This window comes from Notolabrus celidotus, chromosome 11 (assembly GCF_009762535.1).
Source record: "Notolabrus celidotus isolate fNotCel1 chromosome 11, fNotCel1.pri, whole genome shotgun sequence".
In the NCBI taxonomy this organism is placed as follows: domain Eukaryota; kingdom Metazoa; phylum Chordata; class Actinopteri; order Labriformes; family Labridae; genus Notolabrus; species Notolabrus celidotus.
The window spans coordinates 17637987-17652957 of record NC_048282.1 but is presented as its reverse complement, the minus strand read 5'-3'; the positions used below and the strand labels follow the sequence as shown (position 1 = coordinate 17652957).

The following is a 14971-nucleotide window of genomic DNA, read 5'->3' as shown; positions in this document are numbered from 1 at the left end:
ACCATAATCAAAACCCTTACCCTCATCATAACCCTAACCCTAATCATAACCCTGACCCTAATAATAACCCTAACCCCAACCCTTATCATAACCCTGAACCTTAACCTAATCTTAACCCTGACCCTAACCCTAATCATAACCTTAACCGTAACCCTAATCTTAACCTTAAAGCTAATCCTAACCCTAGTCTTAACCCTAACCCTAACCTTAAACCTAATCATTACCCTAACCCTAATCTTAGCCCTAACACTAACCCTAATCATAACCCTAAACCAAATATTAACCCTAACCTGAATCCAAACCCTCAGCTTAAACACAATTCACATTATGAGACATTCAAATAAGATAAAATCTCAACCTAACTAAATGACAGCAGCAGTGATAAAGGTGTTAAGCTGACAGGTCTTCCACTTGTATTAACAAATGGACAGGGAGGTATACAAAGGTACACACTAGGTTCACTAGCAAGAAAATAAACAGACTGCTTTATTCTGTCTGCTGAACTTGTCCTAAATAACACAAAGAAGTAACCTTTACACTTGTCACTCCTGACATGCAAAAAGTCATTACAGCTCAGTAATTCTGTTTGAAGTTGACATAATGTCTTGAAGTTGAAGATGTGGATAGGGAATGTGCAGACGAAACCATTGTGCCTATATAATAGGGGTGAGATGGGCCTTGAGGAGAGACTCCACGTTTTTTCAAGATAAGTTCAGAATTATGTTCCTTTGTTCAGTCAATAATATGTTACTTATCACAGTTATAACTTAGAGAGAACGAAAGAAAACAAAATAACATGTATTTCAGGCCCATTACACTGGCAACAAGCACAGTACATGTCTATTATATAAGATAAAGTGATCTTAACTAAAATGTTGTCAAATCTTTTTTGGGGATAAGCCAAACTTTTAATGTTATCATGAGATCTATTGTGTTAGTGCTTAAAGCTCAAGCTAAAATGAATTATTTTAGCATGTTTTTTGTATTTTGAATACAAGTTTAACTTATTCTTAATATGTAATATCCTCAGATCTGGTGCCTTGTCTGTGTTTCCCCTCAGAGGAAAGTGAGATTAAAACCTAAATTTGAAGCTGTCACAATAAGCACTAACCTTCAGCAACAGGGCAGAGCTCAGTCTCACACCAAACTAACCACAGTGACAGCAAGTGCTGCACTGTGAGTACTTCAAACCTCGTTAGTGGAGGAGCAGAGGAGCTTAGATCTGACCATCCAGAATCAGAATCAGAATCAGAATCAGCTTTATTCGCCAAGTATGCTTGAACACACAAGGGATTTGACTTTAGTAAACTGTGCTCTCTTTGTACAAGGCATAAGAATAGGAATAAGAATAAGAACTACAATAAAAAAATCCCTCCCAAATGCACTGTCTGGTAAAGTCACTGTTTATCCTCCATCATTAAATTCTGTTTAATGTTTTTATCAACAGTATATCTATAAAGGCTATGATAGTACAGTTTGCCCAACAAAAAGTACAGCCACCAGTGTTTCATTTAAAGGTTGAAGGGCACACCTGATTATATACAGTGTTTTTTAATGACAATGAAAAGTGCAGCACAGCTCGATCTTCAAGTAATACACTGAAGTACGGAAATGACAAAATATAACCTTGACAATACGACCTTCGAGTGATGTGATGAATTCTATTCTTATGTAACTGTGATGAAATAAATCTCAAGACAGCATCAGATAGAGCTCCATCCATTATGACTAATGTTTCACTCTCTTCAGTGGTGACAGTGAGCAGTTAAACAGTGATGTAACTTCCAGACTCTCATCCCAAAGAAATTACAAGTAAATCAGGTGCTGTTGAGTATGTAAAAAACAGTGCAGGGACAGTGAATCTTTGACTGGCTGGAGAGACACAGAATTGAAAATCTGCCGATGGTATGCCACAAGCAGTATGTGCTGATTTCTAGACTGTCGTGCCAGCCCTCTTAGTGGTATTTCACTCTACGGTATAATTTATTTCCTAATGGTGAAAGTTATTGGATTGCTCGATGTCTCTTTCAAATGGAAGGCCACTTGAAGGTACTTGAAAATTAAAACCAGTGTTGTTGCATTATGACATTACTACTTTTAATGTGTACTGAAAGTATAATTGTATGATACCTCCATGGTGATATAAAGGTAATTTCATTACCATATTCCATTACTAGAGGAAATACTTTGTGTTGATGACCTGTTGTCATTTACGCAGCATTAACTGTTTTACTGGCATATTTATGACTAGCATAAACCCGGTATGTATTGATTTGACCTGATGTAGTTATACCGTTAGATCTGCACTTGTGGATTATACACAAGCAGCAACCTCCGGTCTCAAACTATGAAGCCTATGCGGAAGTGTTATAAACTGCAATACATCAAGAATCTGCTTGAGACTGGCTGCAGAAACATTGGAAACCACATAGACATGAATGGGAAAAAGACGATCTTTGCACCATTAATAAACATGTTTACAGCCTGGTTCAAAAAACGGCTTGGCCCTACCTAGCTAATTTCTCTATCGGCACACACTGTACTGGGGGTGAATTTTTTTCGGTTCAGAAGATTTTAAGATTACGAGTTTTTGCCCAAATAAGGACATGACTGATTTGACTCCCGGTCGGGAACACATAGCTATTGGCTAGGAGGCTCAAACTCCGCCCCTTTACATCACACTCTTTTGGTTGAGTTCTGCATTTCCAATATGGCTACCGCCGTCGATTTGCTTCAAAACAGCACTCAGGAACAGATGAGTGACGTCACGGATACTACGTCCATATTTTATACAGTCTATGGTTATACAGCAATGAAATGTATTTCTTTTACATGCAGCGTCCATGCCATTCATAAACATACGGGTTAAAAAAGATCTAATGCTACATTAATAGCAACAAGTTGGCATCAAACTAGCACTCTGCAAAGTCAATAGTTCTGTATCTGTTTTCTTTATATGCATTTTAATAAAATGAGGGAGAAAAGCTGTTAGAAAGTTGCATCATCAACTCAGCTCAAGTCCCCAAATATCCCAGAATGCCTTGTGCAGGTGAAGCGTGCACAATGAATGGGGGTTTATTATCTGCTGCCTCGTGCTGCGTGCAGTCTGTCTGTACCTTGAAAGTGGCCCTCCACTTTCAGGCGACACCTGCAGTTACAAAGTGATTTACGCCTTTGGAAGATGGCATGGAGCACCAGTTTGTCCTATCAATTAAATCATGCACCCCATGTGCAGAAGCTTTAGTTCTCGAAGTGGGCGCAGGTTCAATTCCAACTTGAGGTTGTTTGCTACATGCCATTCCCCACTCTCTCTTCCTAATTTACTACTTCTCCAAATCTCCTATCTTGCTCTCAACAAGCGCATAAAAGCCCAAAAATGAACTTAAGAAGATGAATAGCACATGACTGAGGCACACCAGCTTAGTGATCAGCACATTGGGCCGAACTACCAGGACACTAGCAATCAAGCCCTGGGCTCCTAATGGCATACCATTGACCATCTTTTGATCACCTGAAAGCTTGGTGTGCCAGCTTGAGGTTTGCATTCTTTTTTAAAACTTAGTGGGTCTTCAGGGATGATGAAATTGTAGACTCTAGTTATAGTTTAAAAATGCCTCCAAAGCTAATGCTGGAATCAATCTGAAATACACAGCCCTCTGAAACACCCCAAGCCATACTGTGAACCTGGATGACTTGTGTTACTAAAATGCTGTACACATGGCCAAAAAATGATTTCTGTGGGTATAATTATAAAGTACCAGATATATAATGAGTCCCCCATCCTTAATAGAAATATGTACTTGAGGGTATGAACTGCAATAGTTACATCTTTCGAGGAGCAGATTTACTTTTAGAAATAAAGGCTTGGGTTTGCAGGTAGCAGCGTCCTCATGATTTCCACTTTGAAGTAATGGTGTGTGTGAGGAATCCATTACTTTAGCCCTATAACCTGCTGTGATGCTTGTGGGGGTATGTGACACTCCATTTCCTTTCATTTCCTGCCCTCACTTCCAGGCCTTCATTCTCTCACTGTCTATTATATATAAAAAAGAAAATAATGCATTTTTCCTCCCAAATTATGAGTCTCCCTTTTTAGGTCAAAAACATGTTTTTCGCTTTTGCATTACAAATGCACTGCCTTAAAATAGCACGAGGTGCTGCAGAGGGGGGAAAAGCAGGCTGATATAAAGTATGCAGGGAACTTAATGCAAATTCAATCTGGGGCGTTGTCTTGTTCTGATTACAATTCAGGCAATCTCTGGAGTCCATCCCCCTCTGCTGTCAGGAGAGATTACAGCCGACTATAATCTGAGCTACAGAGTCAGAGCACTAAAGGAATCCATTGTTTGGTTCCTTTAGTCCTGGGGTCTGATTACCTGGAGCCCTTCAGAGCTGTTTTTTATTCCTGGTCCTGCGTATAAAGGAAGAGCATCTCACCTGCTTAAACCTCTGTTCACATATCATCAGGTGAGGAATGTCAGTCCTTTAAACCTACCCACTCAAAGTCATGTACATAACAAAGTTTTATGGTAGTTGTACTTAAAATTATTATTGTTGTATGTCAAATTTACCCAATTATAATTAATTGACAAACATAGTCTTTTTAATTCTACAGCATTTCCTTATACAGTTTTTAGTTACATCGTAACTTGAAGCTTCAGTGAGTAGTTTTCATCTGGTTATGATACAATCTGAAATGAAAACTGATGCCTCTTCATGACCTACAGAAGCAAATATGACCATCAGGGAGAGGATTTATTAATTCAATATGAATTTTTTATGCATGAAACCAGTGCCACAGAGTAGATGTCAGACGAGGAGAGTTACAGCATTCTGCAGAGACAGCCTTTTTTCCATTTTCCAAAACCAGGATTCACAGTGAGCGATATGTTTGACAGTTGAAGAAAGCAGGTGGAGATTTTGTTTTTGTTTTCTTTACAAGTAAATCCGCAAAGTGATAAGATACTTTGTCTGCAGTGGCGCCAAAATCGACCACAAACTGAAAGTTTCTTACAGAAGCTTTAAGTATTTAAAAGCACTAATTGATCATTAAAGTATATTTTTTCATTCAAGTTTTGGGATAATTGAAAACGTGAACTATTATTATGTCAATTCTAAAAATGTTTCTTTTGTCTGTGGGTGACTGTGACAGCAGATCTCACCATTTTACCTTTTTTTAATCAAATAATCAGATCATTAATGCAGAAAAAAACAGGTGATCAGTGACAGAGCAGCTGCAACCCTTTAACACCAGTCACACATCAATAAATCATGTATAATGGTCTTCCTAAGCAAAGGACATTTTTATCTTTATATTGATACCATGCGCACATTTTTCTTATTAAACCTGTCCCCTTTCACTTCAAGATTTTCAATGCAGGACTTTGAATTCTAATGAGATCTTTTACAGGGTGTTATGGTGCTTACTTTAGTAACTAATGTGAATACTTCCTCTGCCACTATCCTCCATCAGCATTCTCCCACATGCAGTTTCCTCCGAGCCCATGACTGATTGTTAATCCCTGATCTTCTTCCTCCCACATGCAGGGAAATTCCACGCAGGAGCTGCTCATTCTTCCTTTATGAGCACAGGAGGAGACTCTTGTTGGCAGCCCATGTCAACCTGGCAACCCACTGATGGGAACTTTATGACGTGTCAGCGTGACACCTCTGAGGTCTCTGAACTTCACACAGAGCTGACTTCTCACAAGGCACAGTTTCAAAGTGCAGCCTAATGGGACGTGTGAAGATCAGGGCCAGCTGGATCGATTGTGTTGTTTGTTTGGAGCGATTATGCTGCTCACTCTGTTCCAGAGAGGTGCTGAGATATACAACAGCAAATGAGTGAGTCATAGTTAGCCCTTAGCAAGGCTATTAAAGCTTTCGGAACACACTGTATTACAATTAAATAACTTTTTTTGTGTTTACTTTGGTCTCTAGAGTTAACTATGGTGTTAAATGAGTGGATGGCGATGAGGTTCTTTGTGGTTGTTGCTTGGCTATGGAAAGCCTTTAGAGCATTTATTCGATATCAGTCACCCTTACCAGTTCATTCTTTGGCAGCACTAGTTCGCTAGTTAAACATTGAAAGCCTTTCTAGTTAACTAGCACAGGGCAAAATATCTTACTTTTGAACGAGTAAGGCCAAAATATCCAGTAGTTACACTAGTAGGAAACATTTTGACCTTAGTAGTTAGTTCACTGGTGAGGCTGAAATGATTTACTGCTTGAAGAAATAAAAGTCAAAATGCTCACCAGTCTTACTAGTTACACTAAATGATAATGAGGAGGTAAGGGAGGGAGGAGGCATTAAAGTACTAGGTTATATGTTGGCCAGAAGGATTTAGTTCACTAGCTGGTATCGGTTTTGAACTTGCTGGTTTAACAGTGAGGTCAAAAATACCCCAACTACCCAGTGAGCATTTCTCGTCGAATAGACGTCAAAAAACAACAATGGCCACCGCTGAAAATACGCTGAAAACTGGTCTACGTTTCTTTCCCCAACCTCTAGTAGCTGTTCATTAAAAATACGTGTTTCAATAAGATTTTAACGGGCAGCCTGTTTCTGTCACAAGACTCATCATATGTGCAAACAAGTAAGAATGGCGTTCAAGTTGCATCATATAAAGGTTAAAATTTTTATATAAAGTGAGCAGTGCATCATAGTCACCACTGAAAAAAGGAAGTGCATGAGCTTGGATTAAAACCCACAACTGCCTTTGAGTTTTGCACACTTGGCTGTCAGCTAACAGGGTCTCTGTTAGTTATTAGTTGGACATGCATCAACGTCAGCATCTAGGGGTTGTTCTGCTGTTGAAGTCAGAGCTGCACATGTGCAGTCTTCTTTTAACTTCTACTATAAAAAATGTTTAAAACTGCTCTTTTTCCAATGTTTGTTAAACTTCCTGTTGACATCACATCGCTGTATTTGATTTTGTATGAATAATAAAATGTGTTCAAATTACATCTCTGCATGGACACATTTCAACTACTGTGGACAGTTGCTCTGGAGATGTACTGTCACAATAATAATCCTCCTGTTAACCTCTAATATATTCAATTGATAAACATTACAAATCAATGATAGGTTTTTTGACATGTTGATGTCATGCCTATATTAAGCCATTAAAAAACTAGTTGAAATTAGGTGCTGGATGTTCTCCATGTTTTAACCAAATGTCAACAGTGAATTCCTGGTTAGTGCTCATTGGATATAGTTTATTTTAAACTGTTTTATAGTTTTATATATTGGTGGACATTTTTTTTGCCATTACTAGCATCATCAGCCTTGCTGCTTAACTAGTAATGTCTCTCACCAGTATACCTACAGGATATTTTGGACCTTGGTAGTTAAGATCCTGTCAGAGCCTGATAGTTAACTTGTAACGCTTTCAGCATTCATCGAGTAAATGGGCGCTGTCAAAGACTGGACTAGCACAGGAAACTGTTGCTTAATATCACGGATGTTGAATTAAGGCTCTGACAGCCTTCCATGTGGGGCATCAGAAACCATGCTGACCTCCATCCTGCCTTTCTGTGGGGGCTAAACTGAGTGGCAGCTGGTAACAGTTTGGTGTTGTGTGCAAGGTTAGGCACTGTACTCATGTAAACATATTCTGTACAAACTTGAGACACTTAAGCTGAGAAGTCTTACATTGACTTTAACTTGTAGAACATAGCAGACTTCAGGAAGGATACTGCATGCATCTGCCCATTTCTCTCATATCACATTTTAATTATTTGGAGAGACAATCTAACCTTGGGGAGACACAGGAATTACCAATAGGTGAGTAATTACTAGTCAGCATATTGTTACTGACCATAATGTATTCAGTTGATCTTATTCTTTAAAGACAAGATGTAGAAACATGAAACCTCCAATTAAATGACAAACAAGGCATATAGTACGTGTCTACGTTTTTAACAACCTACTGCCATCTCATGGAGGAACATTAGCACTGCAACAGGAAACAGCTTGGAAGTCCAATCTCTGCTTCAGTATTTGAAGTTCTTCAGTTATCTGGCTTAGAAAAGTTAACGTTATACAGAAGACACAGCTCATTTATATGCAAATAGAAGAACATTTATTAAGGAAGTAATTCACACAAAAAGGCTTGTGTTCAACAGAAATACTGGTTGGGTGTATTCCAGCTAAAAACTATGTTTATGCTACTTCCCACGAAATGAATCCCTCAGAAGTGAAAGTTTCGAATCTTAAACAAACCATGCTGCTTTTTTCATTAACAATAAATATGACGGTAAATACAGTGTGCAGTTACTCACAACAAAAAGTGCATATGAGCACTGAGAGAAAAGGTTATCTATACGTCAAATGTACCAATTACCTGTACACTTCTGTAGCAGCCGAGCTGCATACAACAATGAAGCAAACTTAAAAATGAATAATAGCAGCTACTCTTAAAAGTTGGTAGAACAGAGCATGAGATCAATGAAACACACAACCTTCATGATAATACAGGTAGATTTTTAAAACACATATACAAGTAAATTAAGACATGTAGACCCCAAATAATTATACTCGAGTTGTTATTTGTCAAGCTGCTTAAACAAACATCTGTGTTAAAATGACAGCGCTGCTCAGCTTTGTTTCACGTCACAACAAAAACCTTCCACAGCTGCTTAAGAGTATACATGAACAATTACTATTCTTACTTTATTTTACACACACACACGCACACACTTCTCAAACTTGGATAGGCATACAGTTTAGACAATCACAGAAAGTTTAAATAGTACTTTAACAATAATTAACTACAAGGCAGATCTGTCATATGGCACAAATGATTTGCTTTGAAGCTTTTTCTCTCTCTATTTCAGCATTTAGGCTAAAACTGAATCTACAATTCGGTATTTGAAAGTATTTAACAAAGTACTATTAGTTTTATTTTCAACTACAGAAGGTTCAAGGCCAAAAAAAGTGACCAGTGTTTCAAGAAAGTTGGCTCTGTGGGCAAAAAGTAGAGTGTAGAAATAGTCCTTAGCTTTGGCTATCGTGACAAACCATTATTTACAGACCAGAAATACAAAACTCTGTAAACCATTCCTCTGCCCCCGGCAGGCTGTCTAAACCGTTATCACTGATAATCAAGATTTTTTTCTTATCCGGGGCTGCTACGATGAAAGATGGGGTAAAGGTTTGCCAATCACCTCAAGTCAAATCCAAAAGCCGGCTTTATAAATTCAAGGCCATCCACACAAAACAGAGGCACCAAAAACAATATTTATAAATCAGGAAAGTACTGATGAGAAAATACTATGCAACGTCAGCCATAAAGTGCTTCTCTCTACACATGAAGACAAAAAAGGCCTCCACTGAGTGGCAAAAATGTCAGGTCACATTATGTTTCTGAGACGTCATCTTCATTAATCAAAGGACAGAGACGAAACTGTTTCACAAAGTTTTTCTGTAGGAGGCCACATGCCTGAAAGTCCTCCTCTGAGAAGAGAAGATTCCCTAAAACCCTGTTTTCAAGCTCCTCGAGGTACTCCTCCTGCACCTTAATCGCAGAGCTTGATGATGTACACGAACTGTCATCCAAGCCTTTTTGCAGTAGTGTCACGTTGTCGCTTTGATCGCTTCCATGTCCATTGTGCTGACCCGTGCAATAAAAATTTGACATGATGCCGTCATCCTGATCAATTCCTTGTGCACTGTGCTGACACATGCTGTCAGTGTCTGACAAACTGTGGTTACTTTCAGCATTTTCATGTCTTTTAGGCTGGTGTCTGTAGTTTTCATTTATCACAGTCTCGCTGATTATTTTGGCATTAGTTTTGAAAGGCTTTCTCCAGGTCCTGGCAGGCTTCAGGCAGGCATCTGTGTGTTTCAGGAGCTCCACTGGAGCAAAGTTAATATGGGTGAGTTCACTGAGAGGCTCCGTCTCTGCAGAAATCAGCTCCTCAGACACTGTCTCAATGATGTTCAGGCTCCACATGTCTCCTGCCCCTGTTATGTGTTTGTTAGCTGTGAGTTCCTTGGTCAGGTCTATGCTGATACATTCAGATTCCTTTTCACTACTTTCAGTGTTCAGCCCGTCCTCAGAATCATCTTCCTCCAGGCTCTCTGCCTCCCAAGCATCTTTGCAGGACTTCATGGATCCCCTTACAGGAGACTCAAATATCACACCTTTAGGAGCAAGAGGTCTGAAATGTCTGCGTTGAAGGGTGGTATATGCTGACGAGCTAAGAGTGCTCTCTGGCTGTCTTGACATGTAGCGTTGGACAGACTCAGGCACCAGGATTTCATGGCGCTTCTTTCTGGGCAGTAAGGCTGAGATGCTTTCAGGTACATAGTTTCCTACAATGGGGACAATAGAAGTAGGTTTTAACGCTGAGACAAAGTCCTCCAGCTCCTGGTAAGAGGAGTGGTCAGAGTAGGGCACCACATGAATGTTGGGGTGACATGAGACCAGCACCCTGCTGGTGGGTATGATGGCTAAAGTAGGTTGTTCTTTGTTCCACTGTTGTACAGCAGCAGACACGATTGCTGACTGATCCACCACACGGATACGACCAGCTCCGATTCCAGTCGTAAAGACATCAGGCAGCTCCAGAGCTTTCAGGGTCTCCATCCTCTCAAAGCTCACTTCAATCCAGGTTTTGAACTCCATGGCAAGCTCCAGAAGAAGGGACTCCTTACCCAAAGTATAAAGGCCTGCAAGGGAATGTGAAAGGGTATGAGGGCCTGTGTATCAGCTGTTTCTGTTGAGTACAGGGAGCATTAGCTTGGCCTCAGCAGTAAGCCAAAGAAAGTGTTGCTTTATGTAGAGAAAGAACAAGAAATCAATTCTCAGACTTCATAATACATTTGGCAAATTGTTAAAAAACAAACACCCAATTCCAAATCAGATGAAGCTGTAACTTTTTTTGCTACTTAATTTCTTACAATACTGACAGACGATTACCACCTTCTGAGATGAGGTAAGTGTACATGTGGTATATTTTGTAATTTTCTAAATATTACCTATGACAACATTGTGGTTTGGGTGGCTGCGGATGATTTCTTTGATCTGCTGAGTAGCTCGCTGTCTGGTGGGGAGGGTGCGGTTTGGGTCACAGTTAGTGTTGTCCAGGTAAAGGATATCTATAGTGGTGTTGGTCCTCAAGCATGGCTCACGCAGCATGGAGGGAGTATATCTGAAGTCGCCTGAAAGAAAGTGTAATTGCTAAAGCTTAAGTCAAATGTTAATAAAACTATACAAACAAAAAACAGTTTTATAAATATTTTAAACATCCAGTAACCATCAGATGATGTGTTCAGTTTGTGACACTGACCAGTGTACAGTATCGAGCCAAAGTAGCCCTCGAAGAGAAACATGACTGATCCTGGACAGTGGTTGGCGTCTATCAGTGTGACTGTCAGCCTCTCCTTGCTGATGTCATCTAGTGGCAGCAGGTGCGGCTCCCCCACCTCTAAAGGATGGATCCACTGTTCTTTGACCTGAGCAGAAAGACAAAATATTAGCTGATGTTAACTAAGAGGATATTAAAAAAAGAAAACAAAAGGATGCTACAGCAATGTATAGGGGTGTCCCAAATCACTTTAGCACTGATTAACTTGATATTCTATGAAACATACAGTATTTTAAGTTAAACCTCAAAATCACTGACAAAATCTGACTTTTTCACAAAAATACTTATTCTATATCTGCCTATTTAACATCCAGGTGAAGATCCAGTCAGGTGACAAATTAAGAAAAGAAATCTTGCATAAATCAGTGAAGAATCTGAGAATTTCTATTCTTACATGTAAGGAGTTTCTATATGTTAAACGTAAAAATATAGTAATCATTAGCTTCTACCTTTCAAGTCATTAGGTTTCTGTTTAAAACTACAAGAAAGAAATAGGAAAAACTATGGATTTTGAATGACATATAGGCATATACAAGACATACCTGAACTCCATCATCACAGAAACATCAAAGCTAAACGGTTTGAAAGAACAGTGCTTTTAATTATTTGGCTTTTCAGACAGTTATAGAAACTGCACTATATACAACGGTAACTTTCCTGGAAGAGAAACAGCCTTCAACATCTTGGTTGGTTGGTGTTTCTGACTTCTAGTCGGGGAGACGTACCTACACAGGTATAGCAACCAGTGGTGGACAGTGATAGAGTAAATTGACTTGAGTACTGTACTCAAGTACATTTTTTGAGTATCTGTACTTTACTTGAGTATTATTTTTTGGCGATACTTATTACTTTTACTCCACTACATTTCTATCATTGCTCTAGTTACTCACTACTTTTACCTTGAAGTCAGCTCATGAGTTTCCTTCTCTTTTCTGAAATCTGATCCCACAGACAGTAAAATGTGTTTGTGTAATTCTGTTTGTCTCAGTGGTTTAGCCGTACCTGTATGTCTCCACGGTTGAACGTGGAGCAAACACAGAGCAAATTTCACTCAGATCAGGCAGTTCATGTAGAGGTGGTAATGATGGCCATAATTCTCCACCTGAGCACCCATTGCCATATCTTCAACCCGTGTTAGAGGTTTTTGAAATGAAGAATGATACCTATCATTTGAAATGTTCTCCCTGTTTCCCACTCTGCCCAAACACACAAACATTCACAGTCCAACCTGAGAAAGCGTGTTGAGCTACATGACATTTGTTTCAATCCAGATGAACATTTCAAACCAAGTTGTCTGTGCTTGGAGTAACTTAGTTGTTGTTTTTATTGCATTGTATAGTTTTTAGAGATTTCAAGTCATGCTTTTTTAATATACATGATGTAACAGAATGTATTCCTGTGTATTCTTGACTGCATTTATGTATTGTGAAAATACAACGTTTAGAGATTTTTTAAGAGGTACTTTGTATACTTAAGTATTTTTAAAAGCAAGTACTCCAGTACTTTAACTCAAGTACTAATTTTACGGAACAACTTTCACTTGTACTGGAGTAATATTTGACCCTAAAGTATATTTACTTTGACTTAAGTAAATGAAGCTGTGTACTTTGTCCACCACTGATGGGACCGTTCAGGACATTTCCGTCCTCCCCCTCACCTGCAGTTTGAGTCTGAGCAGAGTAGCCGTGGTCGGAGAGCAGTAGATGACCCGGTCGGTCCAGGTGGAGCTTAAACCCACCGTGTGGTCGCTGTGCATATGGGACAGGAAAAACAACCGTGTACCTGGACACTTCCGAACCTGCCAAAAGTCTACAGCCAACGGGGTGTGAGGTATGGCTTTCCCATTGCATGACATGGTCAAAGGTTTCTGTGGATATCCTGTTTCCACGTGTATTAATAATCTTACTTTGATTCACTTCTAATATTTGAAGACTAAAGAACACGCCCCTTAGCGTTGTAGCGCATGTAAAAGGCACTGCAGTATAAATAAGGTCGCATACCAATGGACCACCGACATAAACAGTTTGGCTAGCCGTAGTTCACTTAGCATCGTTCGGCTACACACTCGTTGTTCTTCGTGACTTCATTATTTTGCGTGTTGAAACTCTCCTGTCATATAGTTGACTTCACAAGCAGCTGGCATATGTAACCTTTTCCTGGTTACAGTGCTAAATATAAACATTCGCCGCGCCATTTCTGTTTTCAATTTACAGCTCAGCCTGTTCCTGTCGCTCTTCTTCTGTGCTGAGTTTAGAGTTTAGCTTTCCTCGTGGATTTTGCATTATGCTGCCACCTGCTGGGTGGAGGTGGTAAGTCCCATGTTTGGGCAGACTACAAAATGTTTTTTCCTCTGCCAGCCATAAAACATATCCCAATATTAAATGGAGTAAAGGACATCATTTAAAATGAAACCATGGGTATTAACCCTCCTGTTTTGTTCGTTTCTCAGTAACAGCAATAATGTTCCTGGGTTAATTTCACCCAGGGCATATTTAATTATCCAAAAGTGTCATAACCCCCAAAAAATCCCAATAAACATTTTTTAAAATCTCATTATCAACTCCATTACTAACCATTTCAATACATATTTAGTGCACTGGTGTTCTTTAATTCTCACAGATCATGGTTCAATGTGGATAACTCAATCGTTTTTCATGAATATTTATGTTAAAACTTATGTTAAAAAAAGTATAATTGGTAGGTCTCCCTTGCAGAGAATCTTGATATATTTTGCTCCTCCCCTGCTGAGTGTCCACTTAATGTGGGTGGATGTGGGATGTTTGTCCACAGGATCAGAGAAGGTGGGGTGAAATATGTCACACAGGTGCAAAGAAACAATTAGTATTTGACACTTCTGACTCCTTTTAGCCTCCACTTTGACTGCCGGGTCAAATTGACCCACGAACAGTATCTGTGTAATATAAACATGCGGGGGGGAATTTGTGAAATGAACCATTTTTATTTTATATGTTGATGAACTTTGATATTTTTTATTTGGGAATTTTGAAATGGGTCAATCTAACCCAGAACATAACAGGAGGGTTTAGGACATTTCCACCAGAATAAATAAACACCTATTAATGATATTTGGAAAAAATTCCAGGAGAACATTTTAAAAAAATAAATAATGCAACACAGTGTACACAGTAGAACAGAATTATGATTTTAAACAGTTGAAGCTATTTAACTGTCAGTTATATTTTTTCTGCTAGATATTATTGTTTTTGTCTATGAAACCTTTTTTTGAAGTGACCTTCCTTTTTGCTTGCCAGAGGGGCTTTAAGGACCACAAATCAGCAGTAGACCAATGCAATATACAATAAGTGTACAATATACTGCATGATTTTAAACATATGAATTGTAAAACAAGAGAGCAAAAGAAAAAACAAGAAGGATAACAAGACAGTGACAAATCTCTATAGGAATCTGAAGTAATAAACAACATTTACTACAAAAAGATTGCAAATGTGCTGATTTGACGAGGTTTATCTGGTAGAATAGAATAGAATAGAATAGAATGTACTTTATTAATCCCGAAGGGAAATTCAGGAATGTATGGTATGTCATTTAGGAACATGTTTTTTTTTTCAGATGTCTA

At 39.0% G+C, this 14971-nt stretch overlaps 1 protein-coding gene across 1 annotated transcript; it reads right to left on the bottom strand.

Moving 5' to 3' along the window:
• Positions 1-8061: 8061 nt before the first annotated feature.
• Positions 8062-13641, bottom strand: dclre1b (DNA cross-link repair 1B). The gene is made up of 4 exons (XM_034696191.1): positions 13031-13641; positions 11296-11461; positions 10985-11167; positions 8062-10675 (listed from the first exon to the last, which is right to left on the bottom strand). The coding sequence occupies exons 1-4, from the start codon at positions 13226-13228 to the stop codon at positions 9360-9362; spliced, it is 1863 nt and encodes a 620-aa protein (XP_034552082.1). The 5' UTR covers positions 13229-13641; the 3' UTR covers positions 8062-9359.
• Between the last annotated feature and the right edge of the window lie 1330 nt (positions 13642-14971).

Bases quoted from the DNA above. Each gene is read 5' to 3' on its own strand.
- dclre1b (XM_034696191.1), bottom strand. From the start codon at position 13,228: ATGTCATGCAATGGGAAAGCCATACCTCACACCCCGTTGGCTGTAGAC. The intron at 11,462-13,030 runs GTGAGGGGGAGG...CTTTCTGCTCAG, and splicing joins TGCTCAGACTCAAACTGCAG to GTCAAAGAACAGTGGATCCA. The intron at 10,676-10,984 runs GTAATATTTAGA...ATTCCCTTGCAG, and splicing joins AAACCACAATGTTGTCATAG to GCCTTTATACTTTGGGTAAG.